The 15,366-nt window shown below is 43.8% G+C and overlaps 1 protein-coding gene across 1 annotated transcript in view; it reads left to right on the top strand.

Moving 5' to 3' along the window:
- Positions 1 to 9,053: 9,053 nt before the first annotated feature.
- Positions 9,054 to 15,366, top strand: part of PATJ (PATJ crumbs cell polarity complex component) — a gene marked incomplete at its 5' end in the record, with an annotated part of 149,132 nt that continues 142,819 nt past the window's right edge. Inside the window, 5 exons of the mRNA XM_082484225.1 lie at positions 9,054 to 9,075; positions 9,158 to 9,324; positions 11,047 to 11,238; positions 12,592 to 12,731; positions 14,505 to 14,703. Of these exons, the coding sequence (XP_082340351.1) occupies positions 9,054 to 9,075; positions 9,158 to 9,324; positions 11,047 to 11,238; positions 12,592 to 12,731; positions 14,505 to 14,703 (720 nt within the window). The remainder of the gene's footprint in view (positions 9,076 to 9,157; positions 9,325 to 11,046; positions 11,239 to 12,591; positions 12,732 to 14,504; positions 14,704 to 15,366) is intronic.

Below are 15,366 nucleotides of genomic sequence, written 5' to 3' on the forward strand. Positions count from 1 at the left end.
GCCGGCCCCGGCGGCGCGGTGGGGAGGAGCGGCCCCGCGGCGGGGGGAGACCGCCCTGCCTGCGGAGAGGGGCGGGCTGGGGGCCCCGCGGGTTGTTCGTGAGGTGTTGAGGGGGCTGGTTTGGGATTTTTAGGGTTTGGGTTTGGGTTTTTTTTTTGGGGGGGGTGGGGTGGGGGGGTGTTGACCTCAGTAAAGATGGCTCCTGAGGCAGCTAACCTCAGCGCTGAGGGCAGAGCATGCCCCTACTCAAGATGGCGCCGGTACAGCACCGGCGGGGGGACCGGCAGGCTCGTGCCCTGAGTAAAGATGTCCGCGCCCGCCACCAGCACCTGGTGGGACGGCGCCCGCCTGCCCTTACTTAACATGTCGGCCATGAGGCGCTTCGCCTCCGTTTTGGCCCTCGGGCGGCGTACTGTTAAAAATGCTTTTTTTTTTTTTTTTTTTTTTTTTTTTAAACGAATACGAAATGCCTGGAGCAAGCAAGCTTTCGTCCTCATCAGTGTTTGCTCTTTGTGAGTTTTTTTGTGGTGATTATCAACCTTTCCATTTTCTCACCCTCCTTGAAGGTTATTTCATGTTTTTCTAGGGTTTGGTGTGAAGGCGTCAGTGAATGTTGTCATTTCTCAGCCCTTCTGGAAGTCTTTTGGTTTTATTGGTCGTTATTTTGGTGAATGAGTGGTAACTTACAGATGAGCCTGTCAGTACCAACGCAAGGTTTGTCGCAGTCCCAGATATTCAAAGAATCAGTAAAAACGGCAGTGTAAAACGCGTGGAAGGCTGACAAAGAGCTCAGCCAGTGACGTGAAATATTGCCATCTAACAGCTTTTTTGGGGGGGGGGAATGGGGTGGAGATGCATGTAAACTACATCATCAGCCTAGAGCTGGGCAGGCAAAATATGCAAACGAAAATTGATTAACTCCTTTCAGCAGCTGGAAGATGAAGGCCAGGGCCGGAGCACACCTGAACATGAATTTGGGCCCCCCAGAGCAAGGCTGAGGTGTGCTGACGAGAGACCTGCCCGGCGCTCTTGTCTGCAGAGCGTCTCTCGGGTGGATAAATACACCGCTCGCCATTCATCAAAAGAATTGTCACCTCTCATGAGCGCGCTACATTAATTAGAATGGAGGGTGAGGACTGGGAAGTTAGGCATTTGGAATCTGAATGTTTAAAAAAGGAGGACGGAACGGGACGTTCTCAGCATGCTGAGTCACCATCCCTGGAGGTATTTAAGAGATGTATAGATGTGGTGCTGAGGGACATGATTTAGCAGTAACTCAGCAGCGCCAGATTAACGGTTGGACTGGATGATCCTAAAGCTCTCTTCCACCCAAAATGATTCTATGTTGCATGCCCTCGTGCAACTGCTATTGCTTAGTAAAACAAAATGGGCACTAGAATGAGGGGAAATAAATCCAAAGCTTTGAGTTAGAATTAATTTCCAAACCTTTTGTAGCCTTTAACCTATGCAACTAGCAGGGCTGTGTAAGATCTGCAAATGAGCCAGTGAAACAGCGTAGCAGAATAAAAATCTGAAGGCAGACTACCATACAGGTTTCAGAGGTAGAAAGCAGCCACAGTTCCCACAAATAATCACAGAATCACAGACTGGTCAGGGTTGGAAGGGACCTCTGGAGATCATCCAATCCAACCCCCTCCCAGAGCAGGGGCACCTACAGCAGGTTGGGAGTGCTCCAGGGTGGGAGACTCCCCCACCTCTCTGGGCAGCCTGTGCCAGTGCTCTGCCACCCTCACAGCAAAGAAGTCCCTACTCACATTTAGATGGAACTTCTATGCTCAAGTTTGTGCCCGTTACCTCTTGTCCTATCACTGGTGTCCACTGAAAAAAGACTGTTCCCATCCCCCCTGGCACCCTCCCTTTAAGTATTTGTAAGCATTAATAAGATTCCCCCCCAATCTTCTTTTCTCTAGACTAAAAAGACCCAAGTCCCTCAGCCTTAACTTCAACTAAAATGGTGCCCACCTGGTATTTTGCAACTAGCAGTAGGAAAACTCGGCTTTTACCCCCTCCTCTTGAGCTGCCTCTGCAGGGACTGCAGCCACAGCTCCCACACACGAGCTGCCCCAAAAAGGCGCCATGGCCCTGGGAAGCCACGGGTGTGTTCTGGAGTGCGCTTGGGCTGCGGTGGGCTCCAGGAGAGGCCGTTGTCCATTGCTGGTTCTGTGGGGAAAGCAATACAATCCCTCAACTCCATCCGAGTCCCCGTCCTCCGACAGCTCTTGCCGTTCCTTTCTGTGGAAGTGGTGGGGGCTGCGCTGCTGAGGCCTCTGTGGGAATTTGAGTTCAAAACAGTTGCCAATTCACGTTTGGACAGCGATTTACTGCAAATGAGACCAAATAAAGCTTTTCTATGAAGTTGACGGCTACTTTTTGCCTGCACCAAGGCATTGGGTGGCCATGTTGATCAGTATGTCTTTGAGGCCCTGTGATTTATAAACACACGGGCAGGTCAGGATCACCTGAAAATCGACTTGGCTTTTAAGCTCTGCATTTCACAGAGCAGCTACCACTAGTCCCAGCGGCCACATCCAAACTTCCTGAGCTTCGCCTGCAGGACCCCGCTCCGGTACTCCCAGTCCCCCGTGCCCTTCTCCAGAGGTCTCCAGCTCACTCCTGCGCTTTTTCTCCACAACACCCGAAGGCTCGCCCCTGCCCTCAGGCCCCCTCAGCCGGGAGGTGCGGGCCTCCCCGAGCCGGCAAGGGGGTGGTTTACCGCCAGCGGTGCTTCTCCCACCGGCCCCGGCCCGGCGATACGTGCCTCCCCGGACGCGGTCTGCGGGGCCTCCCCCGCCGGCGGGATGCGGCCCGCCCGTCCCCCGGGAGGCGGCTCTCCCGCCGCGCCGCTCCGCCTTCCTGCGCCGCAGGTGAGGCGCGCTTCCCCCCCACCCCCCCGCCGCTTCCCGCTTCCGCCCAGGTGAGAGCCGGCGGCCATCGCGCTGCTCCGACCGCTGCCGCCTCCCGCCCGCAGGTACCGGCCCCTCGCCCCGCCACGGCGGCCGCCCTCCTCCCCCAGCGCCAGCGGCTCGGCCGCCGCGGCCCCTTCGCCTCAGCAGCGCCCCCGGCGCTGAGGGGGAGCCCGCCGCTAGTCACCCCCTCCTCCTCCTCTTCCTCCTCCGCCTCCCTGCCTGGCTCGGCCCCGGTCCCCTCAGACCGGCGTGGGCAGGAGTTTCGGGAGCGAAGGCGGTGGGGCCCGGAGCGGAGGGGCGGCTCGGGGCCGTCCCCCGGAGGGGGGAGGCCTCGCTGCCCTCGACGCCCCGGGAGCCGGCGGGTGTGGTGCGTGGGAGGGGGTAGGTCGAGTCAGCTCCCGGTGAGGGCTCTTCTGGAGGAGTTTAATGCCTTCTTCAGACCAGCTAGCACTTGGTCGTGGCACAGACCCTCGGGAGAAGCGTCTCCTACTGTCGCCCTCAGCGCCTGACCTGAACACCGCCCTGGCCAGGACACCGGCCTGCGCTTGGCTGGAGAATCCCACCTCGAAGCCCCTTCAGGCTCCGTGCACCGGGGGTGTCAGGGCTCCGTGACGGCCCCGGTAAGGGCTGGGGGAGAGCTGCATGGCTCCTGATGGCAGGCGAAGGCGCTCCGGGGTGCAGGAGTCCTCTTGAGTGTCATGTTGTTGTGCAAACAGTTTCCTTCCATTGCTTGGAGAGGCTGTCGTGAGGAGGAGAGGAGGCGCTAAGGAAGGAACACACCCTTTGCAACACCTTCCGTCAGTGCCTGTCAAGTCACAGGTTCCTAACGAAGCAGGTCTCTTTTTTTTTTTTCTTTGTTTTTTTTTTTTTTTTTTTTTTTAGGGCTTGATTAATAGGAAGACAGTTCTTTTGCATTCCTTGTAAAATTTTGAAGCTTAGAAATTCAGCATGGCCCCAGGTCTAACAACTCTCCTTCCCCATGAAGTGATTTGTTAATCACGTACACTGTCATCATAGTAATTCAAGGATTTATTGGCTCATTTCAGTAGAATATGATAATATTTAGATCTCGGAAGCAAGTTTTCCTCAAGCTTTGTGGGAAAAGGTTTCAGAGACCATGTTACTGCTCCACAGAGAATGGCTTCGGCATGAGCTCACCCTTCTATTAGACATCAGAGAACCCATACCGGCACTTCCCTCAAGGCTGAAGTCCGCAGGAATTCAGGTTCTGCTTGTTAAAAGTTAGCGTGCCTTGAGAGTGAGTAATGCTCTTCTTGATCTGCAATAGAGACTGGTAATCACAGATGCAGAGTTATTTTTTGTTTTGCTTTCCTCATCTCGTGGTCACTAATTGTATGTAACAACAGGACACACTCGGTTTGCCCATGGAGTAGTTTTTTTTTTTTTATTTATTTAACAATATTTAGCTTTGACCTGCTTTACCCTGGAGATTTGTGGTGTATTTGTTTTGGTACTCGGAGCACTGTTTGGTTGTTTCCTCCTTTCAAGTGCCTGGAGCAGTCAGCACGTGCTCTATAGCACTTTTTATAAATAGTGCAGCATTACCCAGAACAGCAGGTTTTGGTGGTTTCATCTGAAAGCTGTGTGCATGCTAAGCTCGATTGAACAGAATTCTGTGTGTTACCAGGATGGAAAACTGAGCATAACGTGTAGGACAGCAAAATATGTGTTAGAGTAGTGTTTTTTCACAGTACCTAGTTGCTTGATAGAGTGTACATGATACAATTTTAAATATCTGAAGTTACAGGTGATGCTGCGTTAGGACAATTTAGGTTTAAGATCACACTAACAAATGCTGTTTTCCCTTTCTTTTGCCTTTATCAAATTTTTAAACTGTTTGGGCTGAAATTTTCCAAGTCAGATCTCTCTGATGGGGAAGACGATATACATCATCTCAGTCATTCCTGATAACAGGGCCAGGAAAAATTACAACCGCATTAGTGCAGAAAGGTGACTTTGGATTGGGAATATACCCTTGGCTTGTTCCCATGGCAGGCTGCTCGGATTGGCCATGTTAGAAGCCCTTGAAAAATAGCAGCAGTTAGCGCCTGTGCGTTAAGGACTTGCGGCGTTTAATGTCCCAAAAGGTTACACCCACGCTGAGGGAAGAGCCTCCCATGAGGCAGGACTTCCCTGCAGGCACGTCTCCTGGAAGGACACAGGTTGTTGAGGGCCAAGCTGAAGGACGTAGGGCAGAGCGGTTGTAGTTGTTAGGTGGGTGGGGAGAAATGGGCAGAAGAATCTCTGCTGGCTAAACCATGTCCTCCTCCAGACCTCAGCAGGAACGCCCTTATTTCTGTCTTTCAGCAGCCCTTTGTGGAGGGCAGGTGTTTGTCAAGGCCACTGCCAGGGCTGTCGTGTTCCCCTCTGGCTCTGGGATGTGCCGGGGTTGAGCACCCTGTGTCTCCATGCAAGTGGCAGGCGTCTGGCAGGGGGGTGATGGCAATGGAAGACTTAAACCTTTCAGCTCTTCTGATGACCTCTGCTGGCATCAGCATGGGGGAATTCCTTTTTTCTTAGTCTGCTTTTGAAGAAGATCCAAGTCTTAGGATTTCATACAAAACCTTATGGAACTTTTCTGCTCCCTATGATGCGTTGATTTCAGCTCTCAGAAGTGAAGACAGTAAAAACCCAGATGCACGCTGTGCTGGAGTGTGGGCTTTTTTCTGGTGTTAGAAAACACTAAACTTTCTGAAATTCATTATTTTCTTAATGATTTTACAATTATATTGGGAGTTGTGACATAAATTTTTGAACTGAGGTTTGCAGTTTTGTCTACCAATAAGATAAATCAGTGGCTGTAGAAATTGGGGAATGGAGCTAAGGAAGTTGAATATGGAATGGGTGAACCGATTTTAGCAAGACAAACCATGGTGTTTTGTATCACTTCAAAATTACCATCTAGGAGTGGATCTCCTAATTTAGCAACTTCCTGTTGACACCTTGCTTGGACTTAGCATCAGTGTTTGGATATTGTTTAACAATAAGCTGTTTGGGCTTCTAAACATAAAAAGCTCAATAGTACATGGAGTTGTGTGTTTCTCTGCTGCCCAAAAGCCAGTCTTAGACACCTGTCCTCAATTATACATTACTTGAAAACTTTAAATTAGTTTATATTTTCAGGGATCCCCTCACACCAGAAGGAGCTGTTTACTTTAAAATATAACACCCTTCTTTTTTTTTACCCTCATTCTCTTTATATGCAAGAAAGGAGAACAAAGAAATACTGAGGGTGGTTTTAACATATTGCACAAAAAAATCATTAAAAACCATTGCAAGCTGGCCAGAGGCCAGCTTTGATCACAAGGAATCCCAAAGTGCGGTGTAAACTTGAACTGTTATGCAAACTGTACCTGAGATCCACTTTGGCGTCCACCGGCGCACAGTGGTCTGCAGTGGCTCTTAGCAACGCTTTGGAGCAGCTCAGGCAGGAAGCTGAAACTTTCTTTAATCTTTTTCCCCCCCTTTTTGCACCTCCTTCTCCAGGGGACTTCTGCCTAGATGGAGCCTGGTTCTCTTACCTATACTTTTCTGCTTAATTTTTCTTTCTTGGATCTGTACCCGTCGTCATAATTGCTATTGTTACACCCGCTGTAATGGAAAAAAGATTAATCTTGGAGACTGTCAGTGCGGCACTTTGAGGCTGGTTTTGAATGACGCAGGCTATTTCTCATGGTGAAGTTTGCCAGTGCAGCTGAGCTGCTGCAACCGCTAGCTGCTGCCTGCTACAAGGTGTGGTCCCGCTTCCCTGGCACTTCTCGCCCCCCTCCTGCCTGCCAGTGCTGGCAGTTGAGAGCTAACTGGGCAAAAAGCTCACGCTACCAAAATGTGAAGTTTTTTTCTGCCTGTTTAGCTCCCTGTTCCAGCTTACTATGGGATCAGATGAATGAGTGCGAGCACAGATGGAAAGGGAAGAACAAAATGCATGAAAGTGGGCTGGAGAGCTGGACCAGCCTCCTGGCTTCGGCTATTAGATGGGCATGGTGCCGTCAAGTCGGCATTATTTCCTGCCATGCTGGATTTCTTTTCTGGGTTTAATCTTTTCTTCGCCCTACTGCTGGTTTAAAGGTGTTTCAAGCCACTTTTCCTCATAGGAGTTATCTTGCAGCCTTTTCTGATGTTGGTTTGCTTGCTTTAGGGTTGTTTTTTTCTCTTTTAACTGCTGATGTGAGGTAGAAAAATAGAGGAGGGAAATGAATGGAGGGATGTTAAATTGGGAAGAAAGAGCAAATTTCCATATTCTTTGTCCTGTTTTGTTAAGATTCATGCAATACTTTTGGTCAAGGAGGTTTTGTCTTTTTGGTTTAGATGAAGACTCAGGAATGTATAAGGAAATGGTATTTTCATCTGTTCTTTAGAATCAGATCTCAGCACAGAATCAAAGGCTGCTGTGCTCTTAGAAGTGTTTTATTTCAAATAGAAAAGAAAATAAAGCTGCAGCACTTACAAAAGTTCAGATGCATTCCTGAAAATCTTTCAGAGGTTGTATGGGTTTGCCGCTTCAACTCTTGCTATGAGTTTGGTTTAAAATGACCTCCTAAATCTGTTAATAGTCTTGCAAAGTGACTCATTTTGCTTGGCTGTGGGTGGAAACCATGCAAACCCACTGAGTTCTGCAGGAATTCCTCCAGGAGCCAAAGCTGCTCAGATACGGTAAAGGGTACATAAATCTGAAATTGTGGTTTGTGACACACCTCCACTTTTTTTTTTTTTTCATTAGGTAAATCCAGTTTAATCTCACTCTTCAGAAAATAAGCTATTCACTTGCATACTTAATATTTCATTAAATATAACAGTGTCCTCCCATAACTCAAGATGTTGTCAGTGTGAGCACAGACAGTGTCAGAGGCAGAGCTGAAAGGATCAGAGGTCCTGCTGGGACAGCCCCTGGGATGTGCTTGCTCTGGTATTGCATTCAGATGCATATGACCCTTTCTACTCTCGAACTGCAAGATTAAAAAAGTAAATACAGAGATTTTATATATATATATATATGTGGCTATTTTCATTCCAAAATAATTCAAATATATTATTCTGAAATTACGCAGTTATATACTGGGTAGAGTTACAATTATGTAAATTGTGCTATTAAATGGCTGACTTCTTTCAGAGGAGCTTGTACTAAGTGAAGAAATCTTGTTTCTCGTGTATGTTTTGGTATAACTGCCTTGATAGATTTCAGAATGACAGGCTCCACATCAGCATAATAACATGCAAGTAAGGGTACAAATTTATCATCGCTGCTAATTGCAAGTCTGTTGTTTTTATACTGCCATCTAGGCCTCAGCCCCAGTTGGAGACCTGTTCTGTTTGGCACTGTAGAGGAGCGTGATAAAGGGTATTCTGTTCCTTCAAAGCTTGTCATGTACATAAAAAAGAGAAAGGCAAGCTCACGTAGGAGAAGGCAATGAGGTTCTTTCACCTGTTCTTTCACACCAGGGCTGCGATTAGAACTAACCTCCCTTAGAAACGTGTTGGACTAGGGATTGATTTGGTCAGTTTTGGGCCATAACGCCACGCTGTCTTGTGAATGGAGGGAACTTGTTTTATAGGGAGATGTAAAGTTTCACCTATGTTGCCATATGGCAGGGCAGAGCTATCATGGTAAGAATACGGACTGCAAATACTTAAAGTAATCAAGAGGAAGTTACCTTCTAAATAATAGGAAGATTTTAACTGTATGTATATTTGAAAAGATTACAACTTTAATGGCTGTATTCAAAATAATTTGGTTGAATATAACTGCCTCTCGGTTTTCTTGGCCAATGTTTGTTTTTATAACCTGCATTTTTACTCATATTGGAAAGAGTTGTTCATATTCTTTCCTGTGTATGAAAAGAAAAGCACACAGAACAAGGAAAGATTTTTGCATGTGCTGAGGCTGCTGTGCAACTAACTATATTGAGAGCTTTGTTGAATACCTGGAGTAAACAACAGGGAGTAGTAGTATTTTTTATTAAATTTGTTATAGTTAGCTTAGTATTTTATTAATGCATTTATTGACTGTGTATCTGTTAGCATTCCACTCGGATATATAAATTATTAATTTGATTTTTTTTAACCTCATCTAGGTTATTCTGAGTAACTCCAAAAATACCCTTCAACATGCCTGAAAATCCTGCTGCAGGTATGTAGTCTGAAAGTGATTACTTTTGTTAAGCCGTGAGAAATGAAGCTCTGTTTCTAACATGTACTACTTTGTGGTGTAGACAAACAGCAGGTGCTGCAGATCCTTGATCGTCTGCAAGCAAAATTGCGTGAGAAAAGGGATTCCCAACATAATGAAAACCTGACTGTTTTGCGTAACACACTCAGGAGCCCTTTGTTTAACCAGATACTGACCCTCCAGCAATCCATCAAGCAACTGAAGGAACAAGTGAGTGTAAAATTACAATTGTTGGTGTGATGATAACTATAGTCAACTTGGAACTTAAAACAGGGTATGTAGGCATGTGTTAATGAGGCCGCTCTAATTAATAAGCTATGACTTGGTGTCAGTGAATGTTGGGCTTTTTTTTGGTCAAGCTAGTACCTACAGTGTCACTGCTGAAATGAGAAGTGGTATCGCAACAAAAAGGCATGGGTCAACTTGCTTTGAAAGGGATGCAGAAGAGGCAGGTGCCGAGAACCGCATCAGTCGAGAAAAGCATCTGCAAAAGGCATCAGCTCTAGTACTTTGAGTTCTGAACACTGTTGGAACTGGGATCCTTTGTTTTTCACAGAAGCTAAATACTGTTTATCAGCTAACTGGCAGCATCTTTTCTCCTTAGAAGACATCATCACTTAGTTCTTGCTGACTTGTTAAAGAATGGTTAACCTGTTTCAGGAAATATAATCTAGAAAATCACCCCTGAAGATTTGCCGAGGTCTGATGCAGGCGTACCCAAGCTAGCTTTAAAATGACATGACTCCAGCAGTGGAAGGAACTTGTGTGGATTGGTTTATAACGCCAGCTGACACTTCGATCTTGTGGACATGGGTATCAATGACACATCCGCATGAACAGGTCTCAACATGCAGTTAGCAGAGTCAGGCAAGCAAATTTAAAATCAGAGACTAACTTGGCATACCTGTCAGTATCAGTGATCAGCAGTGATCCCTGTCTTTGCGATTACTGCACCTGCCCAGCTGCAGATATTGAAGGTGGGGGTTGGGGGAACGAGCCCATCTTGCTGTCATTGCCAAATGTATTGCATGTGTTCCTGCCAGGGTAGCATGGTAGTGGTTGTGCCGTTGATTTTCCTTTCTTCCCATGTTCACGAACGTGCTGTGTCTGCTCCTGTTCCTTCCTTCCAAAGTTTGGATGCATGTCTGCAAGCTATTAAAAATGTATGAAAATACAAATATATCTAAGATCATGCTTTGTGACTGTGGCATAATAGATTTTATATCCAGAATGTTCAGAATTATCATATCTAGAAATTTTGTATTTCTTGAAATGCTTTTTAAGCATGTCCCTCATGAGGAGTTTCATTCAGGATGGGATTTTTCAGTTTACTCTGTCCCACTGGGAATATTTCTGCATTTCTTCATTGTCTATTAGGACTACACATTAAACTCCAAGTTCTAGCAATGATAACATGTTCAATGGTAGTTGGTTTGTACCGTTGGCTCTCTCTGGGGAGGAGATAATACAAACCAGGCCTTTGGCTCCTGAGTGACTAAGTGACTCTTAAAAAATTTGGATTCTTGTGCCAAAATTGTCTAGGTTTGCCTGACAGTTGCGACAGTGCTTGAGCGCTTCTTTAATGTTGTTGCTTTTGCATGTGTTGTTTCTGGAGTATCGGGGTGAAAAGAGGATAATGGATATGGGCAGGGAAGCAGAATGAAAGAAATGGAGAAAATGAGTGGAGTAGAAGCACAGCTGAAACATTCAGGGAGCTTTTCCTTCTGAAAAACAGTTTAAACTTGATATGGTAGCTTGGTTATAGCTTGTATCTTAACATTGCTTGATTTATACAGGTGAGTATATTTGTGTGAATAGGCTTACATGAACATATGTATGCTTGCTTCTTTGGCAGTCTTCACACAAGATGGTATACATGGAAATCTATTTTGTTTTTAATAGTTTTTCTACATCTTTGTTCATTTTCAACAGCTCAGTTACATGCCCCCTGACCGTTCAGTAGATTTTGATTTTACTAAGAGAGGGCTGCTAGTGTTTGCTGACAAGTCAGTTGCTGCTGGGAGCGCATATACGCCTTGCAGTTCACCTGAACCCAAAGCATCTACCTTCACTCCAAACCTGGGAGTTAATGAATTTAACGCAATCATCCAACAGATGGCAAAGGTAAGGCTGTCAGGTTTAGTGAACCAAACTTATTTTCCTTTAACATAAAACTTTTTCTTGCAGGCTTTTGGAGTATGTTTTCAAACACACTCTTCTCTTCTGTATCTGGGAGTGTGGTGCCTCCTAGGCACCACAGAAGTGCTGAGCATAACTTTTCCCTGTGAAAGACAATGTCAGCACTGGAAGTGGTTTGGTGGTGTGGTTTGTTTCTTTTCCTCTGCCAATTTTTTGGTCTTACTTTCTACCAAACACGCCAATGTAGAAAAGAAATTCCAGTTGCCAGAAAACTTTTCTGGTATTTGGTGACACTTCATTGCAAATGGACATTTTCTGCAGAAACTTGTTTTGATGGAGAGACTTGTTTTATCGAGTACATTTTAAATTGGAAATATACCAACTTTGTTAACATATGAACAGTGCAAATGATTAAAAGAACTGGCATGTAATATTTTATTTAACTCTTCATTTAGTGTGTCTTAACTTTGCCAGACAGATGCTGATTTCATTAACATGTGATGTAGCATGTACCAGATGCTTATGGAAGTTGTACAGGTGCAGACATCCACCCATGTGGGACTGGCATTTATACCACAAATGTATTGTTCTGTGTTACTTTGAACCATTAATTTAATTGGTTAGTCATGCCTTTCTCTATTAAGTAACTGTTGCTAATTGACTACCTTAATGTAGCTGTAATATTTTGAGCATAACTCTTCTCATTAGTGTGTCATTAACTCATCAGATAAAAGATTTAGCAGTAAAGACTGCGCATTATTTTGGATAAAACAGCTGTGATAGCAATGCATTCTCTAAGTGATATTTCCCAGTAAACAACCCCAGAAATCTTGGATTAGAAGTGAAAAGCAGGCAGTCGCAAAACCAAACTTTTTTTAGCATTACGTGTGAACTTGCAAGGAGGGGAAGGAAATTTATTGATTTAAAAGCCACAATCTTTTGAACGTACACCTAAAAATCAGCATTAAAAGCAAGGGGAGCCAGAAGACAAGTAATTTGGTTTAGCTATGCAGCATTTCCAGAAATCCCAAATATATTGCTCTAGACAGCACTTTGTTCATAGTTTTCATCCAGTTTGGAATTCATCTCATAATGTGAATGAAGTGTGAAAGCAGCTCTTAAATTCCCTGAGGTTTCTGAACCTCAGAGTGCTTGCATATCCAATACTCTGCTATATTAAAAATAATAAATGGAGGAGCTTTTATAGAAATAACATATTCAGTATTTTGCCTTTGTTTAGTCTTAGGAGGAGAAGAATTCTCGCAGTGTTCATAAATTTTAAACTAGCTCGTTCTATTGCATTAAAAATTAGTAAATCATTTTTTTCTGTTTTATTAGGGGAGACAAGTAGAATCAATAAAGATCGAAAAGCCTTCTGTTGGAGGTCTTGGATTTAGTGTGGTTGCCCTTAAAAATCACAGCTTGGGAGAAGTTGGTATCTTTGTCAAGGAAGTCCAGCCAGGAAGCATAGCTGACAGGTGAGATCTTTATAATTGTATTGGAAAATTGCAGTATTTCCATGAAGGGGAAAGTCACAACTTTCATGTTGAAAACTCTTTCAGACTCACATGTTTGTCTGGGTTATCTGGTGGGATATTTTGTTGGTGGTATCTTGAATTCTGGCTTTTCAACTAAATCAGCTCGTGTTTTGAGGATCGGATTTTCAGATGAGTTTTAAATATCCGAACCATTCATAAATGGAATTTCCAGAAATCATGGCTCACTTAAGAGAATCTTGAGTACTGATTAAAAAACAAAAGAAAACTCAGAAAAGAATACAAGGAAAACAGAAATTAGCCTCCGTTTGAATTTTTATGTATTGCGTCCCTGAAAGATTTCTTCACCCCCCCAGTTTCTTTATTTATGTGCCTATGACAATACCCTATTTATAGTTGGTTTTACTGTTTGTTTCCTGTGTAAATTTAGATCCAGTCCTCCCGACAGATCCCTGCACAGATGTCATCATAGAATCTAGGCTTCAGGCAGTTTCTTCCCGTATTGTCTGTGGGTTTTCACCCAACAACAAAAGACAGAGCAATCCTTTAAAAATAAAATGCGATTGTAAAACCACAAGAGTTGGCATGAGACAAATGCAGTACTTGGAATTATGTTTCAAGAAAATGTGTCTAGATTTCAAGTCATTGGTGTCACTTTTTAAATAACACATGTCAGGAAGTGCCAACACAGGATGACAAAAAGAGTGGGGAGAGGTTGGAATGATAATGGCTATGGGCCCACAGAGAACACACCAGAGAACACTTAAAGAAAAGCATATTAGGCTCTTTCAAAGCGGAGACAGATGGACTGATCCGGATGTCAAAGGAGGGTGAATATCTCACTTCAGGATTTGATGACCTGCTGCTCACTTTCTTTGATGAGAGAATCTAAAATATGGCTAGTGCTTGAAGAAAGTGATTTCTGGGAAACATCTTAAACATCGCATGATAAAAAGGAAGTTTAAAATGCATTAGTTAAGATGTGCAGTTATATTATTTTGGAGTTTATAAATTTCCCCAGCATGCTTCCCATTTTGCTTCTGAGACAGGATCTCCTGGAGACTTTTTTTGGATTCCTACAGAGCTTTGAAGGCAGTGTCTGTCTATGTAACAGTTTGGTCTCGTGCTCAGAATGAATATTTAACAAAGGAGATGAGTGATGGTTTCTCTCTTGTCACAAATCTAAATTCATCACTAGGGTGAATTAACTGTGAAATTTATATTATCTTAAGGTATAAGTTGAACTGTGTATTGCTCGAAGCAAGTTTGATCCTGTAAAGTTTGAGTAAAATATAAATACACAGCTTATTGATCTTTAGATGAAATAATGATACAAAACAATATCCTAGCCTGAGTTGTGAGTACTTAGAGGTAGTATCATGTAGTGCTAAACATAATGAAGAATAGTTCCTAGTTCATTGTATAACTACAAAAATAGTTTTATCTGCCCTGTAATTCAATATCATCAAGAAAGAATGAGGGAATTTGGTTGAATTTTGAATAAAAGCAAAGGGAAAAGTCAAGTGAATTTCTGTGCCATGATAAAGTTGGAACAAAATATGGCTGGGCAGTTCAGTACGGTGTGGATTGCATGTAGTTTGTGTGTTGGTGAAGACAGCCTAATAACCAGATTTTTTTCGTATATACATATTTAACCTTGCATAACTGCATTTTGCATGTTCATATTTAAATTACACAAGCCTGTTGTGAAGTCACTATGCTGCATTTTAAACTTTCTTTTAATGTTTTGTTAAGGGATCAAAGACTAAAGGAAAATGACCACATACTGGCCATTAATTGCACCCCATTGGATCAGAACATTTCCCATCAGCACGCTATTGCCCTCCTCCAGCAATCCACAGGATCTCTACATCTGGTTGTTGCTAGGGAGCCAGTTCAAGGAAACAGCAGAACTTCGGCTGTCTTATTAAGTGATATAAAACCACCTGAGACTGTGAGTTCTTGTAATACTGTCAAAATCAGATTTTGAACTAACGCTGGATATTTTTTTGTGGTTGTAAGTGTTTGTGTTAGCAAGCTTTACATATAGGGATTTTTTTTCTTTAATCAGATTTTATATGTGATGACATTTCATTTAGACTGATCATGCAATAAGTGTAAGGCTTCCATTGCAAAGCTGCATGAAGTTGTTATAAAATACATCCTGGGTTTTTAGGGGATAGCAGAAGCTTTAGTAGATCAACGTATTCTTAGCAGCAGGGTCTGTTCAGCATAGGCTGGGTAAAGCATTTTATGAGTATACCCAGCTGAAAGCTACTTGTGCTCAGCAATTAAAGATGCTCTGATGACATCTTAAAAGGGTGTAAACATAACCTATCATGAGCACTGCTTGAAATATCCCAACCAATTTAAACTTAAACTGCTCAAAACAAAAAGCCTTGTCTTTATTTATTGTTTGTTGGTTTTGTTTGTTTTTTGTTTTTTTTTTTTAATCTGCAAATTTCATTGATTGGGGACCCTTTTGTTTTCTTGAACAAGGAGAGATTGTCACTGAGACATGTAATAAGCTAGGGCTGAACTTCCATCTGTGTTCAAACCATATGGTCCAGGTGGCTTCACTGAATTTGGTGGAACTGCACACCTAAATCCAGGGTTT

This window comes from Vanellus vanellus (genome assembly GCF_965231255.1).
Source record: "Vanellus vanellus genome assembly, chromosome: 5".
Classification (NCBI taxonomy): Eukaryota; Metazoa; Chordata; class Aves; order Charadriiformes; family Charadriidae; genus Vanellus; species Vanellus vanellus.